At 52.8% G+C, this 24,946-nt stretch overlaps 13 protein-coding genes across 13 annotated transcripts; 8 read left to right on the top strand and 5 right to left on the bottom strand.

Annotated features, from left to right (window-relative positions):
* Window positions 1-78: 78 nt before the first annotated feature.
* Window positions 79-1,647, top strand: N7498_003017 (glycosyltransferase domain-containing protein; the record flags this gene model as incomplete). Its single annotated transcript, XM_058450079.1, has 1 exon — window positions 79-1,647. The coding sequence occupies one exon, from the start codon at window positions 79-81 to the stop codon at window positions 1,645-1,647; it is 1,569 nt and encodes a 522-aa protein (XP_058312423.1).
* Window positions 1,648-2,377: 730 nt separating this feature from the next.
* N7498_003016 (alternative oxidase) lies at window positions 2,378-3,364 on the top strand (the record flags this gene model as incomplete). The annotated part of the gene is made up of 3 exons (XM_058450078.1): window positions 2,378-2,426; window positions 2,520-2,802; window positions 2,854-3,364. The coding sequence occupies 3 exons, from the start codon at window positions 2,378-2,380 to the stop codon at window positions 3,362-3,364; spliced, it is 843 nt and encodes a 280-aa protein (XP_058312422.1).
* Window positions 3,365-3,871: 507 nt separating this feature from the next.
* Window positions 3,872-5,046, top strand: N7498_003015 (Alpha/beta hydrolase fold-3; the record flags this gene model as incomplete). The annotated part of the gene is made up of 3 exons (XM_058450077.1): window positions 3,872-4,317; window positions 4,409-4,734; window positions 4,757-5,046. The coding sequence occupies 3 exons, from the start codon at window positions 3,872-3,874 to the stop codon at window positions 5,044-5,046; spliced, it is 1,062 nt and encodes a 353-aa protein (XP_058312421.1).
* A 1,115-nt stretch (window positions 5,047-6,161) lies between these two features.
* Window positions 6,162-6,344, top strand: N7498_003014 (uncharacterized protein; the record flags this gene model as incomplete). The annotated part of the gene is made up of 1 exon (XM_058450076.1): window positions 6,162-6,344. One exon carries the CDS (start codon window positions 6,162-6,164, stop codon window positions 6,342-6,344), a length of 183 nt encoding a protein of 60 aa, XP_058312420.1.
* A 1,558-nt stretch (window positions 6,345-7,902) lies between these two features.
* Window positions 7,903-10,758, top strand: N7498_003013 (uncharacterized protein; the record flags this gene model as incomplete). Its single annotated transcript, XM_058450075.1, has 1 exon — window positions 7,903-10,758. One exon carries the CDS (start codon window positions 7,903-7,905, stop codon window positions 10,756-10,758), a length of 2,856 nt encoding a protein of 951 aa, XP_058312419.1.
* A 1,193-nt stretch (window positions 10,759-11,951) lies between these two features.
* On the top strand, window positions 11,952-12,554 carry N7498_003012 (uncharacterized protein; the record flags this gene model as incomplete). Its single annotated transcript, XM_058450074.1, has 1 exon — window positions 11,952-12,554. The coding sequence occupies one exon, from the start codon at window positions 11,952-11,954 to the stop codon at window positions 12,552-12,554; it is 603 nt and encodes a 200-aa protein (XP_058312418.1).
* A 398-nt stretch (window positions 12,555-12,952) lies between these two features.
* N7498_003011 (uncharacterized protein) lies at window positions 12,953-15,493 on the bottom strand (the record flags this gene model as incomplete). The annotated part of the gene is made up of 1 exon (XM_058450073.1): window positions 12,953-15,493. The coding sequence occupies one exon, from the start codon at window positions 15,491-15,493 to the stop codon at window positions 12,953-12,955; it is 2,541 nt and encodes an 846-aa protein (XP_058312417.1).
* Window positions 15,494-15,666: 173 nt separating this feature from the next.
* N7498_003010 (uncharacterized protein) lies at window positions 15,667-15,933 on the top strand (the record flags this gene model as incomplete). Its single annotated transcript, XM_058450072.1, has 1 exon — window positions 15,667-15,933. The coding sequence occupies one exon, from the start codon at window positions 15,667-15,669 to the stop codon at window positions 15,931-15,933; it is 267 nt and encodes an 88-aa protein (XP_058312416.1).
* A 72-nt stretch (window positions 15,934-16,005) lies between these two features.
* On the bottom strand, window positions 16,006-19,027 carry N7498_003009 (putative vacuolar morphogenesis protein AvaB; the record flags this gene model as incomplete). The annotated part of the gene is made up of 4 exons (XM_058450071.1): window positions 16,006-16,063; window positions 16,121-16,573; window positions 16,619-16,727; window positions 16,777-19,027. 4 exons carry the CDS (start codon window positions 19,025-19,027, stop codon window positions 16,006-16,008), a joined length of 2,871 nt encoding a protein of 956 aa, XP_058312415.1.
* Window positions 19,028-19,306: 279 nt separating this feature from the next.
* On the bottom strand, window positions 19,307-21,168 carry N7498_003008 (bifunctional nucleoside/nucleotide kinase/histidine phosphatase family protein; the record flags this gene model as incomplete). Its single annotated transcript, XM_058450070.1, has 4 exons — window positions 19,307-19,948; window positions 20,001-20,587; window positions 20,639-20,711; window positions 21,112-21,168. 4 exons carry the CDS (start codon window positions 21,166-21,168, stop codon window positions 19,307-19,309), a joined length of 1,359 nt encoding a protein of 452 aa, XP_058312414.1.
* Window positions 21,169-21,548: 380 nt separating this feature from the next.
* On the bottom strand, window positions 21,549-22,753 carry N7498_003007 (uncharacterized protein; the record flags this gene model as incomplete). The annotated part of the gene is made up of 5 exons (XM_058450069.1): window positions 22,719-22,753; window positions 22,627-22,663; window positions 22,323-22,581; window positions 21,827-22,267; window positions 21,549-21,774 (listed from the first exon to the last, which is right to left on the bottom strand). Exons 2-5 carry the CDS (start codon window positions 22,658-22,660, stop codon window positions 21,549-21,551), a joined length of 960 nt encoding a protein of 319 aa, XP_058312413.1. The 5' UTR covers window positions 22,661-22,663; window positions 22,719-22,753.
* Window positions 22,754-23,130: 377 nt separating this feature from the next.
* N7498_003006 (histidine phosphatase family protein) lies at window positions 23,131-23,986 on the top strand (the record flags this gene model as incomplete). Its single annotated transcript, XM_058450068.1, has 2 exons — window positions 23,131-23,186; window positions 23,230-23,986. The coding sequence occupies 2 exons, from the start codon at window positions 23,131-23,133 to the stop codon at window positions 23,984-23,986; spliced, it is 813 nt and encodes a 270-aa protein (XP_058312412.1).
* A 440-nt stretch (window positions 23,987-24,426) lies between these two features.
* N7498_003005 (gamma-glutamylcyclotransferase family protein) lies at window positions 24,427-24,882 on the bottom strand (the record flags this gene model as incomplete). Its single annotated transcript, XM_058450067.1, has 1 exon — window positions 24,427-24,882. The coding sequence occupies one exon, from the start codon at window positions 24,880-24,882 to the stop codon at window positions 24,427-24,429; it is 456 nt and encodes a 151-aa protein (XP_058312411.1).
* Window positions 24,883-24,946: the final 64 nt, after the last annotated feature.

Raw genomic sequence — 24,946 nt, 5'->3', positions numbered from 1 at the left:
TGATCTAGAAATAGCACAAAGCCATTCCCTTATAGCGTCAAGGAAAACCAGAGTCTTCACTGCAAAGTGAAGTACACAATGCAGTTGTTGAGTCGCTGGCAATGGACCGGCCTGGCCGGATTGATTGTCATCGCTCTTATCACTTTGTTTCAATATCGATCGCCGATCGCCCGAGATCCGCTCGCGGTATCACCGGTATCACTCGATTTCAACGCAACCGAGGCCGTTGAGGAATCGACAATAACTTTGGATTCTACAAAAAAGTCACCTGGAGTATCTAAATTCCACCTCTTGATACCAAGCACGGGATCGAATCACCAACTATGCCGAACTCTTGCGTCCGCTACAATCCTGGGGTACCCAGTCCCTGTTTTCAACGGCTGGAAAAAAGAGGGTGACCTAGACGCGGCCAAGACGCATCTAGCTAAAGTACGCAATGTTATGCTGTATTTAGAGACCCTTCCGCCCTCCTCGGACGATGATCTAGTTCTTATGGTCGATGGCCTCGATGTGACTTTCCAGATCCCTCCAGATGTCTTGATCCAGCGCTATTTCGCCATCAACAGAGCAGCGAACGCTAAAATTGCGACGCGCTTTGGAGAGGACTACATTAAGAGTCTGCCACCAGATGACGCTCCCCGACAAACAATTCTCTTTGGCCCTGAGAAAGTATGTTACCCGACAGACTGGGCTCGTGTGGGATGTTGGGCAAACCCCCATGACATCGGCATTCCCATTGGTGCATTTGGACCCGATGATGGACAGTTTAGCCATAATCTTCCACGATGGCTCAACTCTGGCACTATCATGGGTCCCGTGGGAGATATGCGACGCCTCTTTGCGGCCACCTTGGATCGCATCAAGGATTTCTATGACTCCACCCAGGAATTTAGTGACTCCGACCAGAAATACATGAGCGATGTATGGGGTGTGCAAGAGTATTATCGTTCTATGAAGGAACTCGAACCCTTTTTCCACGGCGACATCGATCCAAATCGCGTTGTGCCGACCGGCGGGCCTGAGAAGGTGATTCCCCCTTATATCCGAGATCAGAGGGCAGAGCTGCACGTTGGCGTTGATTACCGATCGGGAATCTTCCAAACCAACGCAGGCTTCGAACACGTCGTGGAGTTCCTCACCTACAACGAGACCGGAGCTACAAACAGCACCTCAGCAGCTTGGGTGACCCAAAACATCAGCGAGTCCCCAAACTTCAAACCCTTCAAAATCTCGCTACCTTCCAACCTCGCCAACTCAATTTCCAGCTTGCTGAAATCGATCTCTCACGCTGTCGACGCTATCCCAAGTGTCACCGAGCTCCGCCTCGGAACCAACATCGTAACCCAGAACATCTACGGCATGTATCATTGGACCGGAAGCAAAGATGATATGGATACCTTATGGGGACATATGTGGTTCTATCCATACGTGCGGCCGCTATTCCAATCAGCCATTGCGGCGTTGAAGGTGGACCAGGCCATCGGTGTCGCGGATGGGCGCACTTGGGTTCCCGCTCACAAACTTCCTACAAATTCAACCGAAATAGAAGGTATTCGGGCTGCTGGAGCTTGGGCTGATATAGATGGTGGGTGGCTGGGGTGGGAAGAGATCTGTGGGAACTATGAAGTTGAGGTGTTTGGACCTTGAGCTGTGGCTTTCTGCTTCACACCAAGGGACTCATTCTTGTAAATATGCTCTATATTATTTAATCATAGAATTGGGAGTAACCGTTTTTAAGAGGACAAGATCAGTTGCTGCGTTTGATGGAGTGGAAGTAAACGCTCCCGCAGCGCCGTTCTCATGTTTACGGCTGGTGATCCAGGAATGACTCCTCCCCTATTAACGTATGGCATCATAATCCGAATGATCAGATTTAGCCAGAGCCTTCCCCATAAGTGAGTCACGATATATGCCATTATTTACGTTAGTAACTGATCTACCCGACAATATCGGATGAAACCGGGGATTAAGGTTCGACAAGGCGTGGTTGATCGCGATATTGTTGAGATCTAGGCTTGTTATCGCACTTACACTGTACATCTTAGAACACTCATTCTCAACATCAATGACATTCTGCATTCTGCATTGTAGGTGACAGAATCTCCGTTTGTATAAAGTGGGCCAATTCTGCCCGTTTAGAATCTACTTTCGCATCATTGAATCATCTTCAAGCGAAGAAGTTGCTACAAAACCATCCCTTTTATCTTTCATTTACCAGGCCATTGAATCTACTTTGTTCAATTCATGATGAACTTCCAAATATCCCTCGGGGGCATTCCCCGTTTCCCTATTCTCTCGCTTCGCTCTCCGCACAATTCGTTACCTAGGAACTGCAAGACAATACCTCCAAAGCCATGCATTTTTGGCAGAAGACACCATGCAACCGACACAAAGCCTGCTCATAAGTCTTCTTGGGCCCATCCAACGTGAGTCCAAACCTTGCTCTTAGCAGAAATCCTGCTGGTCAGCTACAAAGGACATGAAGCTAACCCGGCTTCATAATTGAAGATATACCAAAGAACAAATCCTCTCCATTCAAACCGCACACCGGAAAGCGCGAAACTGGCAAGACAAGGTGGCACTTGGCTCCGTACGAATGTTACGCTGGGGTATGGACTTTGTTACTGGGTATCGATCTGAGCCAGCGACTGCAACCTCTATGCCTCAACGTTATATCATGACGGAGGAGAAATGGATCACCCGGTTCATCTTTCTTGAGAGCGTCGCAGGTGTTCCTGGAATGGTAGCCGGAATGCTACGACATCTCAAAAGTATAAGGAGATTTCAAAGGGACTACGGATGGTGAGAACCCAAATTCACCCTTCCCAAATACATAATCTGACATCCCCCCAGGATCGAAACCCTTCTTGAAGAAGCCTACAACGAAAGAATGCATCTCCTCACCTTTCTAAATTTAGTGGAGCCAGGCCCAGGCATGCGACTCATGGTCCTCGGTGCCCAATGGGTGTTCTTCAGCGGATTCTCCATCGCCTATCTCATCTCACCGCAAATATGCCACCGCTTCGTCGGATACCTTGAAGAGGAAGCGGTGATAACATACACCAAAGCAATCAAAGATCTTGATAGCGGCCATCTCCCTCAATGGGAGAAGCTGGAAGCACCTAAGATGGCGATAAAATACTGGCAAATGCCCGAAGGCCAACGGTGCATGCGCTCCCTGCTGCTGTATGTGCGTGCTGACGAGGCAAACCACCGGGAGGTTAACCACACACTTGGAAATTTGAACCAGGAGACGGATCCAAATCCCTTCTCGGCGAATTTCAAGTCTCGGGTTCAGAAGGTGACTGAGTCAGTCGGTGTGATGGGGCAGCTGGATCCGCAAAGCTGCAATAGGGAGGTTTGAATTGCAGTTCTCCCGGTCGCTTGCTAGATTATAGAGGTTTTTAGATTCATTAAGGTTAAAGAAGAGTATTTATTATTGACAATATAACAGGCATCTGTGACATGTTGCGGATCATACCGTTCATTACGCCAGTCCAGAGAACTGTTGCCTTTGATTTCCTCCAGTAGCTATTCCGTATTGTTGTATTGAAAGTCCCGGTGCTTTGGATAATTTACTGATAAGGAGCGTCAAGCGATTGGTGGCGTGATGGGTGGTTGAAATAGTAGGAGTAGGGGTGGTGAGAATTACGCGTTCGCGTAAGAGTGGCCAACCCGCTTGTAATATACGCAACCGCATTTATCCTCTCCACGATTGCTTCTTTTGGCTTCCTTTGAGAGGAGCGCCTCTGGGCCCGTCCCGACTCTTTGCCCTCTGATAAAAGTCGTTAAATGCTAAGCCCTCTTGGCGATTTTTGCTTGGCATCACAACCCTAAACTTCTCACGCAGGGCGCAAGACTGGTCGGTGACATGGCGCGATCATTGGCGGATGACGATGCAGTTCCCAACGGCTGGCGGACTCGACAGCCAGGGTGTGCCATCTGGGTCATCATAGCTATCTTTCGAGGCCTTTTAGAGGCTGTTTTCTACAGTATATACTACATCCCGAGCTTTTTGCGCCAAAGTCCAAGGTGGACCTACCGCGAGGCGTACACGACACGGCTTTTCAAGGGATGTTTTCGTATTATCACTGAAATCGGGTTCACGCAATCTTTGAGCTTGGAACCGGGCAAACTTGGCGATCGCTGGGTGACCATCGACCCCGCGCCAGCCTCCGCGTATTGCGGTGACTTCACGAGCGACACTATTAAGCCGGAGACGGTCGGCGGTACTTGGTATCCGAAGCTACCATCGAAGCAGTCGCTACTGGAAGAACAGGGTCTAGTGGTTTTGTCTTTCCATTCTGGCTCGCTCCTGTGGTTGACTGGACGGCCAGAGGACTCGAGGCCCACAGCAACCCTGCTGAACAACAAGCTGGGCGAGAAGACTCGCTCTTTTTGGCTGCAGTACGTACCGTCTCGCCGGTGGCAGTAACCCAACACCGTATCCCGGTGCCATGCAAGATGCGGTAACGGCATACATTTACCTCATTAAAGAAATGGGAATTTCTCCGTCACGCATCATCCTCGCAGGCGATTCCACAGGCTCGACTATCGCAGTAGCCCTTCTGCGCTACCTTGTCTCCATCAAGGATGTACAGGACCATGAACTCGCCCACCTCCCACCTCCAAAGGCATGTTTTTTGTTTTCGCCCTCGGTCGAGTACTGCTTTGAAGGTGATCCTGAGGCCGTTAGCGCGAACAGGAATATCAAGACCGACTACGTCGAGGCGCGTATGATGGCATGGGGGGCAAGGGCTATCGCGCCCCCCTGAGACTGTGCGATTGGATGATCCGTATATCTCTCCGGCACTACATCCTTTTGCAACCCCGGTTCCAATTTTCATTCAGGCAGGAGGCGTGGAGGTCCTCTGTGATAGTGTTCGTGGATTTTTCAACGCGATGAGCGCTATTCCGGGCAACGTGGCCGAACATTTCGAAGTCCCAGATGTGCCGCACGATATATATGTTGTGGGCCATTTGCTTGGATGGCCGAAGGAGCAGGAAGATATCCATGAGGCTGCGGCGAGATTTGTTCTACAATAATCAATTGATGTTTTGATTCACTCGTGACGCTGGCGGGTGGGTTTAACTAGTACTAGATAGAGACCAGCCGGTTAAGAGTGATTCACGAAGGTTGCCATTTAAAAGGCAGCTCCCCTCCATCCTTTCCTATCCTATCTTGATATTTCGAATGGAATGTAATGTACTCACTCTTCTTGAAGGCGCGACCTTTGTCACAATTTGACTCTAATTTTACTGTACTACATGTATTAACGATGACTCGTTGATGGCAATATATCTATCACGACGACAGCATTGGCGAAATTACGGGGCGATGAGCCAAACGAGTTGGCGTCATGCAGAATCATTTCCCGGCAATCAAGTAGTAGGAGTAGAGCGGTATATCTGATTTCGAAGTGTACTGTAGAACGAACTTTTCGTCTGTTGATTAGATGAGCCCGTACTCAGCGATCCCTCGGCAATCAATACTATCTCCGGCGTGAACTCGAGCTTCACCAAGCTGAGTTTCTCGAGGAACGTCAGAAGGCGACGCTGATCAGTACGTGGACCCTTGCATCGAAATTCTGCTGGAGCAATTCTCGTATTTTGCAGAGAGTTGAAAATGTCTTGATCTTCATGAACCAAGTCGCTTCTTTGCATCGCGACATTGGGCACGTCGACCACCGCGTTGAACCGGGTTGTTGCAGAGCGCGGAGCGCGTTCTGCCAGGTCAAAGCAAAGTCAAATCAAGAAATTACCATGGTCCTTGGGCGCGAAGGGTGAGTATATGACATCGACGACGTCTCAGTGAAAGGTCGGTCTATGACACCGACGACATCAGAGTGAGAATCCGGTCAGCCTTCCTCGCCGGCGACACCACGGCTCTTTACCTACCCACGAGAATCCACTACATTCTAAAAGAAGCCGGACATCTACAAAGAAAGTTCAAGAAGACATGTAAGAAACAGAGGAAGGGCAAAATCGACTCCACCCACGTCACATCCAAAGCGAGGTGACTGTCGTTTCCTCGTGCCTGGAAGAAGCAGCCCGAGTTCATCCCGCGGCACCGCCAATGTCCCGCAATGCGCCACAAGACTGCAATGTCATGTCAGGAACATGGACCCGACGGGACTAACGTGAGAGTTAATTCATACGTGATGGGCATGCAAGGAGATGGCATCCCTGGCGAGGAACCCGAGACGTTCACGTTCAAGCCGGAGGGTCGGAGCCGGGCGCAGACCAGCGAGGCCGACGCATTGCTCCAGGGAAGCACAAGCGCACCATCGCAAGCGACCCAACTTATGATGACGGTGGCTGAAAATTCAGTCCGGGGCGGTTAAAAATATCGCGTTTGAGATATACAAGGGTGATCGGGGAGATCATCCGATCCTGCTGTATATAGATTGAAGCTTGTGAAGACCGAAAAAAGGGAGTTCTCGATCTTGACGAGACAATTCCCTTCCGACTCCTACCGTCGATGCAAGTGAAGCAGCGGATACCGGAGATTAAGAAAGTCGCGTAATATCGTGAGGCGTTCTCGAATGCGGCGGGGATGGTCAGTGCGCCGAGCGGCGGAATGAGAAAATTTTTCGTCGCCTCGATGATCCTTGACGATTTCCTTTCCCACGGTACGGTGGACGATCTTATTTTTTTGGCACCTCATTTCCCCTGAAACGGTCTCCATTGGCATTTCAAGCTAGTGATTCACCATGTCGTACAGTGTCAATCCGGATCCGCGATGATCCGCTACCGCGAGTGCATGACGTCGGGGGGAAACGAAATAAGGATGAGCGCCCAGGTGACTTGGCTCTGCACGAGATGGAGGCCGGGGAATAGAGGAGCCAATGGTACGCGCACGAACGGTCTGGGGAGACCCCGGATGGACCGAATGTCTTTGAATCCTGCGATGGGACGGTTGCTAGTGCGCCTCCGGAGCGCCGATCATCTCCAGCCGATCAATTGGCCTCCGGGGTACTTGCGCAAGATAACGGTAAATTGAAGGACGAGTCATAGAATTATGGGGACTGCCACTACGCAGGGTTGTTCGGTTCCTGGACCTCATCACCCAGGGACCGCCACGGTGCTGGACTCGGTCAGCTCGTGCGCCGCGAGTAATGATCGGCCGAGTCGCACAGGTCGTAAAAGTTTGCACCGGCGCACCGCCAATGAGCACACCGGCGACTCCACACTCCGGGGTAAGCTATCCCTGAATTGGAGGCAGGCCGAGAACCCCTCCTTTCCTGCCCTCTCCTGCCCGGTTGGACCCAGCTCGGATCCAGGTTCGGCCCACCGTCAACGCCGCTAAACGACCAGAGTGGAGTCGGCCCAAGGTCGAGTCCCCCGCGCACTTTCCCGATTCGAGCTTAGTTCTCCCATTCACGCCTCTCGTCGACCTGCGCCGCGACCCTCGATCCTGCCCGAGAGAACGACCGTGGATGGAATTGACTCAATTAGGGACATGTGAAGGACGAACCCACCCCCTGAATCAGAGTTTGTCCCCCAATTTGGGTCCTGGTGCCTCGGGAACCCTCCCCAGACGCCCCGCTCCCTCACGCTCTCGAGCCCACTCCTGGACTTTCCCGTGATGTCAAGCTCTGAACAGCCTCAGCAGATGTGACGGCAAGTACGGCACTACCCCATCACATGGCATTAATCTCCGTCTCCTGCCTCGGTGTCGATCCACATCTCGGTCCACGGTGCTCTAGTGTCAGAGCCCGGTGGAGGGTTTCTTCCCAAAATGATATTCCCCAGTGGCGATCACCGTGGACTCGAAAATAAAGACCTGGCGGGACCCTTCTCTTGAGATTTTCCCAGGCTCTTCCTTTTCGCGGCTCTATTCCCCAGACGAGAAGCCCATTGTGACTGCGGGTTTGAACGCACACAAGATATCGAGCCACCATGCGTTTCATTCCTGTTCTCGCGACTGCCCTGCTCGCCGCCAGCAATGTGGTGGGAGCTTCGCCCGCAGGCGCATCGGCTTCTAGCGCGCCTGCTGTGAACAACGTGGAGACCGATACTGCTTCGGCCAACACCGCCCAGGTGAATGCCCCTCAGGCTGCTGCTACGTCTCAGGCCAGCACCGCCAACACCAATAATGTCAATGGCGAGGAGCAGGATACTGCCTCGGCTAATGATGCACCCGCCAGCACCGCCAATGCCAACACTGTAACTGTGAACACCGATGGTGCGGTCAACACTGCTTCTGCTGCTGCTGCTGCGGCGGACACCGCAACCGCCAACACGGCCAACTCCAATGGTCTTCTGAGTGATATTCTTGGTGGTGGTTCTTCCACGGCTGACACCAACTCTGCCAGCTCCGGTGGTGCTTCCAGCACGACCGATGCTGCTGAGACCGGCTCGAGCCAGACTGCCGAGGCCTCTCCTTCAGCTACTGCTAGCAGCTCCGACTCCAATGATTCTTCTAGCTCCGGTTCGATCACCGGCGACATCGAGTCGACCCTGAAAAACCTTCTCGGTGGCTCTTCCGGCGGCCCTCTTAGCGGCCTCGAGTCGATCGGAAGTGATCTCGAGAACCTGCTCAAGGGCCTTGGCGGTTTGCTGAACCCCAACCTGCTCAGTGAGATCGAGGACACTTTCAAGTATCTCTCCACTAGCTTGGCTCCCCCGGTCGACACCAACATTCGTGTTCTCCTCAGCGATTCCAACACTGCTAACATTGCGAACCTTTTGACCAATGCCAACAAGCTGTTGACCGCCCAGAACACCGCTACCTTGAGCAACATCCTGTCCAAGGCTGACACTCTCCTGTCTGAGAAGAACCTGAACGGCATCCAGGCCCTGCTTGACAACGTCGACAAGATCAACGACCTGGTTGTGAAGGCTGACGGTCTTCTTGCTGACAAGAACGTCCAAAACATTGAGAGCCTCGTTGACAACGGTGCAGCTCTCCTGACTCCATCCTTTACTGCGAAGACCACCGCTCTCATCGACGCTGCCGGCAAACTCTTGACCGACTCGACCGTGACCGCCTTGCAGTCGCTCCTGAAATCGGTGGTTCCTCTGATTCCCGACCTTGAGTCTCTCTTGACTAAGGCTACCATCGACGACATCAAGACTCTTCTCACGAACGCTAACTCGCTGCTTTCCGAGTCTACTGTCAACGCGCTCAAGACGCTTCTCAACGCCATCGTTCCTCTGATGCCCGAGCTCAAGGGCTTCCTCACCAAGGATACCTTCGACGAGCTTTCAGGTCTGCTCAAGAACGGCAACGCGCTGCTTACGCCCTCGTTCGTGACCAAGACCCAGTCGCTGATCAATGCGGCCGGTTCCTTGTTGACTCAGTCGACCGTGAACGCCTTGGAATCGCTCCTAAACGCGCTGGTTCCTCTGCTGCCCGACCTCAAGTCTCTCTTGACCACGGGTACTATCAACGACATCAAGACTCTTCTCACGAACGCCAACTCGCTGCTTTCCGAGTCTACTGTCAACGCGCTCAAGACGCTTCTCAACGCCATCGTTCCTCTGATGCCCGAGCTCAAGGGCTTCCTCACCAAGGATACCTTCGACGAGCTTTCGGGTCTGCTCAAGAACGGCAACGCGCTGCTTACACCCTCGTTCGTGACCAAGACCCAGTCGCTGATCAATGCGGCCGGTTCCTTATTGACCCAGTCGACCGTGAACGCCTTGGAATCGCTCCTAAACGCGCTGGTTCCTCTGCTGCCCGACCTCAAGTCTCTCTTGACCAAGGCGACTATCGACGACATCAAGACTCTTCTCACGAACGCCAACTCGCTGCTTTCCGAGTCTACTGTCAACGCGCTCAAGACTCTTCTCAACGCCCTCGTTCCTCTGATGCCCGAGCTCAAGGGCTTCCTGACCAAGGAGACTTTCGACGAGCTGTCCAACCTGCTGACTCAGGGCAGCAGCTTGTTGAGCGACTCTTTCGTCAGCGAGACCAAGGGTCTTGTCGCTGGCGCTTCGGGCCTGCTTACTACGTCGACCGTCGACAGCCTCAAGAAGCTTCTCTCGGCTCTGACTCCTCTGATGCCCGAGCTGACCGGATTCCTGAAGCCCGCGACCTTCGACGAGCTGGAGACCCTCCTGTCTTCCGGCGCCTCGCTCCTGACCCCCGAGTTCGCCAACCAGACCAAGAGCCTCGTGGCCAACGCCGACGAGCTCCTGACCCCCGACCTCGTCACTGGTCTCAAGAGCATCCTCAGCCAGGTCACGCCCCTGCTCCCGGAGATCAAGAAGCTGCTCACACCGACCACAATCGACGCTATCGGCTCCCTGCTCTCCAACGCCAACGACCTTCTTACTCCCAACTTCGTCAACGAGACTCGCTCTCTCATCGATGGCGCTGGCGACCTCCTCACCCCCTACGTCATCGGTGGCCTCGCAGAGCTCCTCACCGGCCTCGTCCCCGTCGTCCCAGACATCAAGAGCGAGTTCCTCAACTCGACAACTCTGCACAACCTGGGCTACCTCCTGGGCAACGGCACCGACCTCCTCACCCCCAAGTTCGTGGGCGAGACCTCAGACCTCATCGACGAAGCGGGCTCCCTCCTCGACGCAAAGACGGTCGGCTACCTCAAGACCATCCTGGGCAACGTCGACAAGTCGATGCCGCAGATCGAGTCGCTCTTGGAGCCCGACTCGATCACGGGTATCACGACGCTGTTGCACAACGCCGAGGACCTGTTGTCAGCCAAGTTCGTTAATGAGACGCAGACCCTTATCGGCGATGTTAGTGGCTTCTTGCCGCTGATTGAGGCATTGCTTAACAGTCTATGAGGGGTTTAATACGGTTTATACGGTTATTCAATGATTGAAGGATATGACCTTGAATGTATGAATTAATGCGTTTTTAATGATATCTTATTTTATTCAATTATTACCTTGCATTGGCCTCGTAGGAAAGTAAAAGGGATGTCTAGAAGATGTTCAAGACGTTCACCTAGGTAAAGAAATAGATGGAGTCTGACTAGAGGGCCGACCCAGGGGTCCATTCTAGGTATGCCAGATCAAGGTATGGAGATCTTTCTCGGTCATCGCGATATCTTCTTCGTGTCGGGTCTTGGTTGTACATATGTACAGTCGGAGTCGAAAACAGATCCCCCCGTAGAAACTAAACGATTCATCTCCCGAGCCTTATTTCATACTGCGCTTATCTATATCAGGCTAGTATAGGAAATAGTTGTGGTTACAGCTCTTTCCAAAGCCACTACTTTCAAGTCATTGTATAATACCATTTCGGCTTATTGAAATTACTTGCTTGGGTAGTGCGTAGCATCTTCGCACTTGCAATTTTGTTGAAACCGTGCGATGTAATCAGCAAAAAGTGAATGACACGGGTTAAATGGAACTTAGACTCGGTTGTGGTGGGGTATGATGCAAGTTTCTTTTTGTTCCTAGGCTTGAATATTAGTTGACAGTTTACCGTTCCGCGAGACGCCTTTTATGGTTGCGTGGCCTTTGACACAGGAACAATGATATTGACCCTAATGAGTTACCTGGGGGTGGCCTTTCTCGTGGCCGTTCTGTTCATCTTACTGCGCATTGTCTATTGCTCTGCCTGCAAAGGTAAACAAACGCACCTGCAAAAGCCATCTCATTGAACTCAGCCGACAGGGATTTTCTTGATATCTGAGTTGTGCAATCCGTTACCGAAACTCTCCTGGTCTACATTAATCTCGAATTATTGACCTACAAAGGCAATTGTACAGGGAGATCTAGATCTATAAGTCTCTAGACTACCTTTATTTAGACTATAAATGAGTGAATATATAAGTCTAAACAGAGCAAAAGTCTTAGTCGGGAAGATGAACATCCTCCAGTTCCATGAACGACCGTTTCGAGGTCTACCTCAACCTGTTGCTGTATCTATTTTGCCATCCATCCGGGACTCAGACTCCCTTTTCTCACTTTTTACCTCTCCCATCAACTCTACTCCCCCATGTTTACATCCTGTGCCCTATCCCCTCAGCATGCATTTCACCAATGCCATGAATCCATACCTTCTCATCACCCAGGAGGAAGAAGAAATGCTGAGACCCACCACCATTGAAGAACTTGACGGACTCATGAACGAACTAGAAAAACAGAAGTACCCCCGAACCGAAGTCTGCATACCCACGCTCGTCTTCCAAGAGCCGGCGACGCCTTACCCTACAACTGAAAACGACGCGTCCAAGCTCACCCTGTCCATGCCAACACCGTCTGTCAAAGTACTCATCAAGCCCGCCCAGGCATTGACACCTACTAAAAGCCCTTTCAAACCAATCCAGACTCCCGACAAAGCTCTTCGACCAAAACGAACCCGAACAACACCCGCCCCATCCCCATCGAACGAGCGCAAGAGAGGAATCCCTATTCCCAAAAGCTGGGAGACCGCAAGCTCCGAAGACCTGCTACTGTTCAAACTGAAAGAAAACGGCGGATCCTGGATGGATATCTCGGCAGAATGGAACCGGATCAGCGGGCTGGAATACGCGGCAAGGACTCTCTCGAATCGGTGGAATAAAATCACTTCGACTCTTGGAACGCCGCCTGAGAAGGTGTGGGATCTGGATGCTAGTATGTTTCTCTAGATGGGATTTTGGATTTTCGGAGAAGTTTGTGGACATGAGGCTTTCATGTCTCTCATTTGATGGGTTACTTTCGAAAGGGGGATTGATTTCGATTATGGAATGAGATGATGGGAAGGGTTTATTATGATTTATGTGTCTATCATGATGTGATATGAATGATATTCATAATGTGTAAGAGACCAGCAAAATTCGTAGAGAATACTGAAAGCATAGAGAAGATCTATCATTGTCTACGGCAGAAGAGGAGTTCACGCGGAGAAACGCGTGAGAAAAGGGCAGCAGGAGCACACCAAAATACTTCATTCCAATTGAAATTCTACCTAAGCCCAAAGAACCGACCAAACACCAAACCATCCTAGGCCTAGGATACCTATCACACTATCATAAATCATAAGAAATCAAAGAACGCTCAACTGCCTCGGCCCACTACGCACACTCAGACCAGGCCCACTCCACTCCGATGAATCCGAGTCTCCACGGTGGCGAGAACCACCAGTGCTCGTGCTGGCGCCGATGCTAATACCGGCCGTAGTGAAGGACTCGGAATCATCCAGAGTAGGGGTGCCTCCGACCATGACAGGGCGGATTTTAGCACCGACGAAACCACGTCGGTCTCGACCTGTGCGGCCGCGACCGAGCCAGTTGTGCTTGAGGGCTTTGCTGAGGACTTCGATCCGTTCCTGGGAGGGGTCGTCTGTGTGGACGCTGGCGAGGACGCTGACGCACTGAAGCATGCGGCCGACTGTTTCGGTGATGACGTGAGAGGAGTCGGCGGAACCGGCGCGATGAATAATGGTCGGGCGCTGTTTTGATGTCGGAGGAGACGAGACGGAGGAGAAAATCATTGGGTCTGGGTTGGAGGAGGTGTTGGATGCAGCGCGGCTGCGAGAGTTGCTGCTTGAAGGCCGGGGGTTGGCGAGGGCGCTCATAGAATCGGACGAGTAGCTGTTTGCAACACCAGTGCTGAGCATGGTGGATGATTGCGAGTTGAAGCTGCCGAACCCGGCATCCAGGGACGCGGCAGTGCCGGGACGGCCGCCGCCGGTGCCGGTAGTCTTGGCTGTCACGCTGAGGGTAGGGAATCCCGCGTTGATGCTGTCAAGACTGAGCCGGGAGAAGGTAGCTTTGAGAGCCTCATAGCGGTTCAAGATGATGCAATCCCGAAAGGCAATCAGCACCAAACTCCGTACATCGAGGGTTCCACCCACCGGTGGTGGCCCCCAAAACTCGAGGGCCTCCCGGCTGGTCATGATCGATCCACAACCCTTGAACTCAAGGTCAAGAGGAAGGAAGACAGCCTGGATAAACGGCAAGATGGTACCAAAGACCAGCATCCAGATCTGTACCAAGTGCGGAACAAGCTTCTCATCCGGAACGCCAACTAATGAGCTGTGGTTTAGAGTAGCGAATCCCGTCTCGAGCAGTTCCTGGAGGTCCATGATGATCGCCGCGGGTGCTCGTTTGTGGACACAGCGCTGCAAGTGCACGAGGACGAGCTTGTTGAGATCTTCAATGGCAATGCGAACATCTTCGCCATCAAAAATGACCAGCAGTTTCGCCTTGAGAAAGTCCCATGCGTCCTCGGGGGACATGTTGTTCAAGCCAAATCCCTGCAGCGTTTCTCGAAGTACGGCCTCGCCTAACACTCCGCCCGAGCTGTTCAGCGATGATGGGCCAGGGAATGATGTCACGGAGCCGCCAGCAGAATTGGCCAGCCATTCCATCTGCTCCGATTCGGCGAGTGCCTTTTCCTTTTCCTTTCCCTCCTTCTTCTTCTCACGCAGAGCCCGTCCACCATGGAGAAGATCCAAGCCACTGACTGATTTGCCAAATGTTGCAACGGGTGCTGGAGATGCAGGACCGGTAAATGAATAGAGAGATTTGGGGGCGTTGGGATCCGCAGGACGAGAATTGCTCGACGCCGAGGAGAGAGGGAGGTTATAGTGGTCATCACCGCGGTCCTTGAGTTTAAGCTTCTGCCTGGACAGGAAGTGGTGCCTGTGCTTATCCTTATCCTTGTCCTTGTCCTTCTCCGGTGGCGCTGGGGATCGATCAGACGGCACGACGGTGCTCACGGACGCATTCGAAAGGTTGTACATAGAGGAGTTGTTGGACGGGAGATCTGCCAGGTTGGTGGTAGACGCGCTGACGATTCGCGATAAGCCGGCCATCTTGCTTGGCGAGGGAAGGCCACGATCACGCGGGTCCTTGTCTCGGCTGAGATTGATGTGTTTCGGTTTCGAGAACAGCTTCTTCTTCTTCTGTTTTTCAGGTGGTGGCTCCGATGGGTGTTGCCCGGCCCGCGGGAACACCACATTGGCAGCGGTTGTTGCGACATTGGGTACTGTCGGAGGAGGAAGAGAGGGAGACGGCTGGTGGTTGATACGCAGAGGTTGGGGCATGAGCGGAGGAGAGGCACTGCCAGGCCGGCTGTGGCCTTCGCGAGGACTAAGCACGTTTGGAGAACGTCTGTTCTGCTGCATGGCCGCCTGGGCCGCGATGCGAGATGCCGAGACCGCTGGCATCTGATCTGATGAGGCGGTGGGCAGAGACGGTTCAAAGAAGCCTTGGGAATGATGTCGAGACCGATGTCTTTGTAGCTCCGAGGAGGGGCCTCGACCAGAAGGCCGGCGGCTATTTGAGTCTGGCATGTTGCGAGGCGCGTGTTGAGGCGAGCTCGTGGCTGAGGTAGAGCGGGGATGGGGAGAGAAGTAACCCCCTGCCGGGGGCTGAGTCGTAACTGGGGTAATGGGAGCCGCCGAGACCGTGGTTACGTTGGAGGAGGCATCGCTGCCGGAGGATCCGGGGCGGCGCAATTCGTCTTCGTCGCTATCATCTTCCTCGTCTTCCTCATCAGAGGGGGGATTGGGACGGCGATAGACGGGAGGGGCTCGCTGAGGACGCCCCGGCGAAGCGGGAGAGCGCAGGCTACTGCTCATGGCTCTTCATGTCCCAGTATCGGGACAACAAGGATGCAGCAGTGTTTGTGTCAAGTTGAAGGCGCAAGCTGCCCCCTTCCGGGCTAGCTTCGCCGCCGCCGATCTTTCTCCCCCCACCAAATCTCATTCTTCTCCCGTCAGTCTTGCTTCCTTACTCTATCTACTTTGCAACCATGCCCGATTCTCTCGCTCTTCAGGCGGTTTACACCGCTCCTGGTGCCACCCAGACTTTCCAACACGCCATTCCCACTTCCAATGCCGACCCATTCGCTGCCAAACAGGCCCACCTCACATCTCTGCAGACTCTCGTCCCGCAGCTGCAAGACCAAGTCAATGTCTTCCTGACCGCACGAATGGAAGAAGACAAGGGCAAAATCTCAGAGAAGGAAGCCAAGGAAGAGGCAAACTACGGCGAGGAGGTAGTTGAGGATGATGCATGAATGTGCGAAATATCTATGCTACACTGGGTATCAAAACGACGCTCGAAACGAAACCAAAACCGCAGATGCTCTCTACCCGGAACGAATGCTGGACCTGCGATTCGTACAGCCCAGATGGACGACAGTGTTACTAGAGGGAGGGGTTAGACACGACCAGACAGGAGGGAGGGGGAACAGGAGGACTTACTCGGGAAACACGTTAATCACACTTCCTCCCAATCGCTTGTGACAAACACCACAGATCCGTTCTTCTGTGACGGTGACGTGGCGTGCCCGGGTCCCGCCCCCCCGAACGCCTTCACCGAGGACGAGCTGGGCCTGGGTCTGCATGTCGCGGGACTTGCGGAGGTTGGCTACGATGCGGGCCTCGTTGAAGATGGAATTGGCTGCACGCATCCGGCCTTTGAAGTAGAACTCCAGTTCCTGCGCAGGCAGCTCCGCAGGGATCAGGCTCAGGGCTGCGTCTGCCGGTAGCCGGGATCCGTGTTTGGCGAGGACGATCAATGCGGGGCCGTGTTGGGGTGGATAGCCGTGTGGCGGATCGAGGTAGAGGGACAGAAGCGTGAGGTAGATGGACTTTTCATTTTCATCTTCATATTCATCGGATTGGCGTTCAGTGAGATGCACTTGGTTGCAATACCTGTCGGGGTTAGCGTGGACTTGGTATACGTGGAATGTAACATACTCCTCCGCTTTGTCGTGGTCATGAAGCTTGAACACGTAAATCTCCAGAACCTGGCGATGTTGGCCCATCTTGCTAAACACGATAGCTCGTGCTTCGTAGAAGTCTGGATCTGTACGATGTTAGATACATCCGGGTTTGGTGTGGTGATTGATACATGCCCTCGCGATCCAGCCGATCCAACGTCTTGGCTGGTGAATACTGCTCACTCTCCTTGAGCATGGCTAGGAACTTATCCTTGCATTCTTGATCACTCTTGTCGGCATTGATTCGATCAAGATAAAGCATCAAAAGCCGCTGGTGCAGGTCAGGCGACATTTCATTCCATTCACGAATGACATGCTCAAGATACAGAATAGCAAGTTTGGCATCAATGCCCTCCAAAAAGGCAATGACTCGAGATCGTGGCAGCGTCTCTGCGTTTTCAGTTTCCGCCAAGAAGATCTCCATGCCCAATTCATGATTTTCACGGAGCGGCCATTCGCCAAACTCGAGAATCAAATCGATTTGGCTAGGTGGAAGGTTCTGCAAGTATGCGGCTGTGCGGGTCGGTCCGCTTAGCAGCCCCGACTCGTCCTGGCCAAACCTGCGAAGCAGTTCCAAAGCCTGGCGGTGGAGCTTCTTGCCATAGAGAAAGTCGATCAGATCATTGTACCGACCTGTCTCTTCCAGGCGCTCCATGACCACGTCGGGATCACAGAAATTGGCAATGCGGAACAGGGAGCCCGCGAGTGATGGCGTCGCAAACATGTGTGCCCTAAACAGCGTGGTATCAACCAGTCGAGCTTTGGCACGGATGGCCTCTAAGAAGGTGTCGGGTGTCGGAAAATCGAGTAATTTGAGCACAGAGGCGCTCACTTCGTCCGTGGCATCGGTAGGCGCAGGTATTTTCAAATTGCCATCCGGGCCAAGGTATCGCTGGAAACGGCGACGGACATCTGCCAAGTACCCCTGGAGTTCACGGACTGAAGACTTTAGGTCCTTCTCTTCGTCACGAGTACTGCTGGCGTCACTGCCCTCTTCAGTCCTTCGGAGAAGAGACCGGACAGAGGGAGCATAGAGAGACCTTTGAAGCCCGTCCTTTGCCCCTTCGAAGGACCCGTCGGGTTGAGACCCGTTGACATGATCCGACCCGTTCTGTTCTGGAACAGCAGATAGGTCACCGGCAATCAAGCGGGGATAGAGACGAATAACGACTTCCGGAGGAGCGGCCACTTCGGTAAAAAGATCCAAAGAATCGCGGTACTTACGCAGAGCGAACAGGCTTTGCGCTTTTTCAAGCTGGGTCGAGCGTAGTCGACCGGGTTTGTCTCGTAAGAGAGCATCCTCGAGCATACCGAGCATACTGATTGCCTCGTCCAAGTAACCCTTTTCAACGAGGGTGTCGATCTGCGTATCATAGCTCAGGGCTTCCATTCTCCAGATAGTCCGGTCACTTGCGACAAGGAACCCTTTTCCAGCATGCGCAAGGCTGATATTCGGCTGAGGAATATGCAGAATGCTAGCCGAGGGCAGAGGGATAGATTGTAGCAGTGAAAGGGTCTCTGGATTTCGTACCTCGAGCACACCTTTGGCAGTATCGTGCAACGCGAGCAAAAACGGGTAAGAGTATCCAATTTCTACCGGCGCATGGCTCCAGGGAATCTGCCGCCGACCGAGCGCCTGGCCATCCACATCAATGAAGTGGGTATTAATGTCCTTGGCCAACAATATCTGGCCTTCGCTCAATCTTGTAGCAAGCGGCCGAGGCACCATGCCACCCATGCCGATATAGCTCATACTCGCAGCACCGACCCCTGTAAATCGGCCCGACTCCTCCATGTTGCCCGGTCCAGGCAGCTCAGAGATCTGACCATTCTCGATATCAGCCATAACAAAGCTGGAGCTCAAACCAACAACAATCTTCGTAGCAGACACCCAGGTCATAGTCTTCACCGCGCTAACCAAGCTCAACTCCGTAGTGTTCGGCTCCAGCTCCATATCCCGCCACACCCACATAACAATCTTCCTCTTAATAGCAACCACAAGCCGAGAGACGATAGCGGGGACATTGGTATCGGGATCATTGACAACATTGGAGGTAATAGCGAAAGCAGAAGCACCCTTAGTCTGCGCGAGTTGCTCATGAAGCTCGTAGGTCTGAGAGTCGTGAAGAGAAACATAACTCCCAGACAGCGAGACCAGGACCCTGGCCTCTTTCACAAGCGCCAGCTGCTCGATCTTGTAGCGGGAGAACTTCTCCAGTTCGCGAAGGAGCTCGGTTGTGCCGTCATCGGTGACGCGGTAGATGCGGAGGGAGCCATTGTTGAGGCCGGCGAGTAGACGGTCGCCGTAGGCGAGGACGGAGTCGATCTTGGACTTGTCGCGCGGCTTGAGTTCGACCAGCGGCCGCGCGGTGAAAGCGGATAACATCACAGTCTTGGAGAAGGGTCAATTCATGTCCCTGGGGTTTCTTGTTGCGCTGCTTCGAGGGGAGCTCCGGCCATGTGACGTCTACGGCTGAGTCAGGTCCTTATGCCTGGAATACAAGGCAACAAATTGAAGTATTTTAGTTAACTAGGTTTACTAACTAGTTACGGAGGCAGAGTCTTGTTGTACATAAATGGTATTTTTGGTATCTGACGGTGTCCCGTCTCAGAAATCTCATATGTACTCCCGAAGCCAGATGAAAGACAAACGCCGTTCCGATGCTCAGTGCTGGGCCTCCTTAAACTCCTGGTGCTTAGCCGAACTGCCCTTACCACGCCAGGTGGAGACGGCAGGAATATCAGCCTTGAAGCGCTGCTCTTCAGTGCCGTATGCACGGGGAGTAAGTTTGATGAGAGTGTGAAGTGGGACTTCCATCCAAGGACTGTTCTCCTGGGGCACGTTCATGAAGTAGGCATAGATACAACGGAGAACAGCCTGGTGGGTGACGATGATAACATTCTCACTGCGCTCCAACTCCATGATGATGGGTTCGAGCCGGATGACCACGTCGCGGTAGGACTCTCCACCGCGGTAGCGATAGTTGTACTTGTCTTCATCGCGCGCAGCAAAGTCTTCGGGGTACTTCTCTGCGATTTCCTCGTAGGTCAGGCCGTCGCACACGCCCGAGTCCAGCTCGTCCAGTGCCTTCCATTCCAGCTTCTCGTAGCCCGTCTCTGCCTTCAGGTGGCGGGCGGTTTGGATCGTGCGGCGGAGAGTCGATGTCCAGATGACGATCTTGGTGTTGGGGGGAACTCCAGACTCGCGCAGCAGTCTGGGCAATGCCCGGGCATATGCCTCGCCACGTTCGGAGATGTTGGAGTCGCCACCGATTTTTCCAGTGAGATTGAACTCTGATTCACCATGCTGCAAAAGAGTGTCAGTTTCTGATCTTAAAAACAAGAATAAGCGAACATACCCGAGACAGCCAGATGGACCGCGGCTTGATGTGCAGGTTCTGGATGTAGTAGACGAGCCGACTCGACAAATAATCCTTGATCTGGTTTATGATCACGGTTGAGCCAACATTGATGAGCTTGACATAGGTGTATTGTTTCTCGTTATCGCCGATAGTCTCGTATGCCTTTTCATAGTTGCGAATGCGGTTGCGGAAATCCATGGCAGCCAGCTCCGGGTCCTGGCCCTTGTAGTCTGGTGATGTGGTCTTGACTTCGAGAATGTTGGTCATGATCAGATCCTCGTCATCGCAAATGGACTCGACGAATAGGGTCTCGATATCGGCATCCCGACACTTCTCGTAGATCCATTTTCGACGCTGCTCGGTGGAGTTGGTGGCATCCAGGATGGCTACTACACCCTTGCCGGTCTGGAACCAGCTGAGCATGTCCGACATGGCCATCTCTGCTGCAGCGCGACGCATGCGCTCACCTTCCTCATTGTGAGGGTCAAAGAAGGTAGCCGCCGGCTGGGGGGTGTTGTGCCGACGATAACTACCGACATTGAAGACACGCGCGGGGATACCAACCCAGGCCAAGTATCGCATAGCTTGATTCTTCATTAGCCTTCATTTCTTATCTCGCCCTCGGTATCACTCACCCTTGCCGGCGATGAGGCTCTTGCCTCGGGCCGGCAGGCCGACCATCACCACACATATCTTGGACTCATCGGACTGGACGATATTGTTAGAAAACATATTGATCGAACCGATAGTGTAGAGTAATCAAGAGGAAAAACATGGGAAGAATCGAAGTGCAGAATATCAGACGATAATAACGGCAAAGATGTCAACGTCCCAACTCGGCGTCTGGGCGTCGTTGCCTGTCCAGGACATGCCTCACGTGGGGTGCATCCCGACACCAATTACATCGGCTGAACTTCAGAGAATACATCTGTGTTCATGACTGCAGTATATGAAACCCCGTATTGATCCACGGGGCTACAGACTAAAAGCAAGCCTATCTGGGGATAGCCGAGGCAAACCGAGGGGCAGCGCAGGGATCCCCGCGGAACACAATCCTGCAGATGATCCGTGGGGGTAGAGGTCAAAATAAAGGTAACTTATTACTCACGCTAGCAATGAACACCTTGTGCTGCTGCTGACTCCTGATCACACTTCCAGTCGACATGTCTGCGGTTTGAATGTGTTTCGGGAAGAATAGGGAGAGGTTCCGAACCCGCGGGAAGGGACAAGCAGAACGTGATTAACCCAACATGCAGGCCAAAGAGACTAGGTAGAAAAGGGGCAAGCGAGAGGCTCCAAGAATAAGAAAAACTAGAAAAGTAAAAAGAGCGCAAGTGGAAAGGTTGAGATCGCGCAATGCGGTGAAGGTGAATGAGTCTGGATTTCTCCGGCTCCACTAACGTCATCCGACCCCGTCTACGTGGGAATCCTGTCTACAATCCCGCGACATTTGGAACCTGCTTTCCCGTTCACTCGTAACTTGTGTTCTATTCATGATGCATCCCTCTATAAGAACTCCGTTATGATTCTATCCCTTTCATGCTTTCATGCAATGACCGGCTCACCCTCCTTGCGCTCCCCAGGTCTTTGGGTGGGTCCCCGCGCACGATTCACTCGTAGCGGGCCTCCCCAAGGACCCAGCTGGCCGTTCAAAGTGTCCATTGACCGCTGTGCTTCCTCCGCCGTGTTCAATTCCACAAACAGATAGTAGTGGTCACCGGGCTCGAAGCGCTTGGCCGGGTGGGGAGCGAAAAGCCTGCTCACGGCCTCACTAATCGAAATCAATATAGCTTCAAAGGGGATGGAATGGCACTGGAACATACACGCTGAATCCTTGGAAGAAAGTCTTTATGTTGCTTTCAATAGTCTCCTGCTCCGCCACTCGCGGCAAGCCTCCGACATAGACACGCTGGTTGGAATCGGCAACGGGCGTGATGGTGGTTGCCGAACCGCGCCAGCGAGCGTTGCCAATATTGTTGGATACTGCTCTGTTCTGTTCACCAGTTCGTTCACCAGTTCGTTCACCAGTTCGTTCACCAGTTCGTTCACCAGCTCGTTCACCAGTTCGTTCACCGGTTCGTTCACCGGTTCGTTCACTGGCAGACTTGGTGACACCGGGCTTGATCCTGACAGGCCGGCCCAGCATCTCGTGGCCGTCCAGCTCGGTCATGGCTCGTTCGGCAGCTTCTTTGGTCTGCAGGTCGACAAAGCAGTAGGAAGGGTTTCGGCCGGTGAAAGGATCAATGGCAATATCGATGCGCTCGCTATGAAGTTGAACTCAGTATATGAAGCAGAGGTCCGGGTCAAATAGTTGCTTACACCGGGTACTGGGCAGCTGTGAACAGCGCCTCCACATCCTCCGATTTGGCCGCATAGGGCATGTTTCCAACGTAAAGGCGGCGGCCCTCCGAGATAGCTTGAGGCACATGGGGTCCTGGACGACTGAAGGCGGAGCGAGAAGTACTGGTACGTGGAGAGGGAGAAGCCTGGGGGCTGTCGCCCTTAGTACGCCAGTTGGCGGAGTTAAAGGCACGTCCATTGGTGCGGACATTCTGATAGGGAGTCCTGGGAGCTATGTCTGGGGTCAGTTGAGAGCTGGAAATATTCTGGAAAGTTTACTCACTCTCCTCCTCTCTGGGGATCTCGGTGTCGGCCATTGTCTTTGAAGATGTTAGTTTCCACAGAGCAAAAAAGCACTCAAGAAATTAAGCTCACCGAAAACGACCCTGGAATCACCTCACAAGCTTGACAGAACCAGAAAACCAGCAAAAACTAACTGCGCCTGCCGTGATCTTTCCATCCATAATTTTTTTGTTTGCGTTTGCACTGTTTGTTCGGACCGAGTGGGGAGGGCTTTTTTTCCGCTGCTCCACCGCCGACTATTTAGCTCTCGCTTCCGATTTTATCCTTTTCTTTCCTCAGAATATGACAGATTTCCACACAAGTGCTGGAGCTCTCGCAGCCCCTGGGTCATTGACTTGACCATGGATGTATCTGCGTTGGGTTACCCAGCCATTGGTTCTTTGCCTTCAAACATGCGTTCATAGGGACATCACTCCCAACGAGCTCCCAGTTTCAGCTTGTTTCTAGGCCTGTTCCTGTCAAGGATCCAGCCCGACAAAACAAGATGAAACTGTTTCTCATCCGCCATGCAGAATGCCAGCATAATGTGGGCCAAGCATTGTATGTCCGCGGATGGAGCACCAGACCCAAACTAACAACGCAGAAACACTGGCAACGTGGGCCTGACCCCCCTGGGGCGCGAACAGGCCAAACGTCTTGCTCGGCACTTTCGTGATCGTCCAATTTGCTTTAACCGTGTTCTTTCTTCGGATCTCAGTCGTGCTACCGTGACCGCCCAAGTCATCTGCCGGTATCAGCTTCGCAGTGGGCCTCCGCTGGAGCCCTTCCAGACAGCGAAATTGCGCGAGCAATGTTTCGGATGTGGATCAGTGCCCGTGGCGCCAGAGCGAATCGAATCAATAAACTCGATGAAGATGCGGATCAATGGGTTCCTGCGAGATCAGGTCCTCCCCTTGATGGCCGATCGCACTACCAGCAGCGATGCGGTCATTGGCGTGGTGGCGCATGGGATGATCTTGCAAGTTCTCTGGTCGTGTCTGTCAGATATCTTCGGCTCGCAGTCATTCCATCTGGCCCATGCTGCGAGTACTGCAGACTACATGCACCCAGTGTGGTCCAACACGGGTGTCATGGAGTTGGATATTCGTCCAGGGGGTCCGCCACGTGAGATGGTGCTGGCAAATGCCGTGCACATGAACGTGGATCCACCCTGGCTCATGAAGGCCAGACCGCCAACGCCGCTGGGTGGAAGCCCGCCGTTGATAGGGTGGTCTGTGACCATCCTGGCGGTGAACAGCACGTTGCACCTGGAGAGAAATGAAATGTGCGAAGCTAGGCAATGCGTGAGGCACCCGCCGATGGACGAGTTCTATCGCCTCATGGGACTGCTTGAAATGTGAGTCCTTTGTTTTGCTTTTGCTTTTGCTTCGATGATGAAATATCGATTTCTCACAGACCTGTTCTGAATTATCTTGAGGATAACAATCCATACATCACAATTTCTGATGAAGCTTTAAACTGTTTTGTGTTCCACAATTGATCGTTGCTAATGATCATCAGTCATCAGTAATACCATGCCGTCGCTCCTCGAAGACCCACTGGCTGTTAATTCAGTCGGTGGGAACGGTCTGAATGGGTAAGTTCTTTTGCTTTTGCTTTGCTTTTGCTTTTGCCCTCCACTTCAATGATGAAGCATGATTTCACAGACCTGATCTGAATCATATTGAAGACAAAATGTCAATGTCCAACTGCTATCTGACTTGTGGAAAACTCCTATCTTGCATTTCGTCACGCCGCGATATGATCTTCGCTAACGATCATCAGACATAGGAACCCTGAGTCATAGTGATAGAACCGAATAAGATGAATGCAGATGAACCTCGAACTCCTTTTGTTTCAGTAGCCAGTCCTTAAGATCAAACGTGCCCGGTCGAAGAAGCTCCGTATCGTTGTTCCAGACAAACGTCTTACCCTGGACAGACCTTCCATGCCCAAACTCGATCAAACAATTTGCTAACGAGTATGCATCCGTTTCGTAGACGATCAGGCGATCTCGATCCCGGAGAGAGCGGACTTCGTATGCTACTCCGCTCACGGTGTAGTCCGGGCCGTGGACGAGGGTAGGGTAGTCTCCCCACATCCTGCATTGCCATCCTCTGATTCTGGCGGTGTAGACCTCGGGCCTGTGCGGTTGTTGCAAGACACTAGCTAGGACGGTGCGGTCCATGAGGGTGCCATAGAAGAAATAGTATTCCACTCGAAAGCCATCCTGTTCAGCGGTGGGAAATTCGGCCATACGAACGCGAATGGTGATGTCTTCAGGGGATTGTGTTGGAGACAAGGAAATTCGCGGAGTGAGA

The sequence above is a fragment of the Penicillium cinerascens genome, assembly GCF_028974065.1.
Source record: "Penicillium cinerascens strain IBT 15544 chromosome Unknown contig_1_segment0_segment0, whole genome shotgun sequence".
Lineage (NCBI taxonomy): Eukaryota > Fungi > Ascomycota > Eurotiomycetes > Eurotiales > Aspergillaceae > Penicillium > Penicillium cinerascens.
This window is presented reverse-complemented; position numbering and strand designations above follow the sequence as displayed.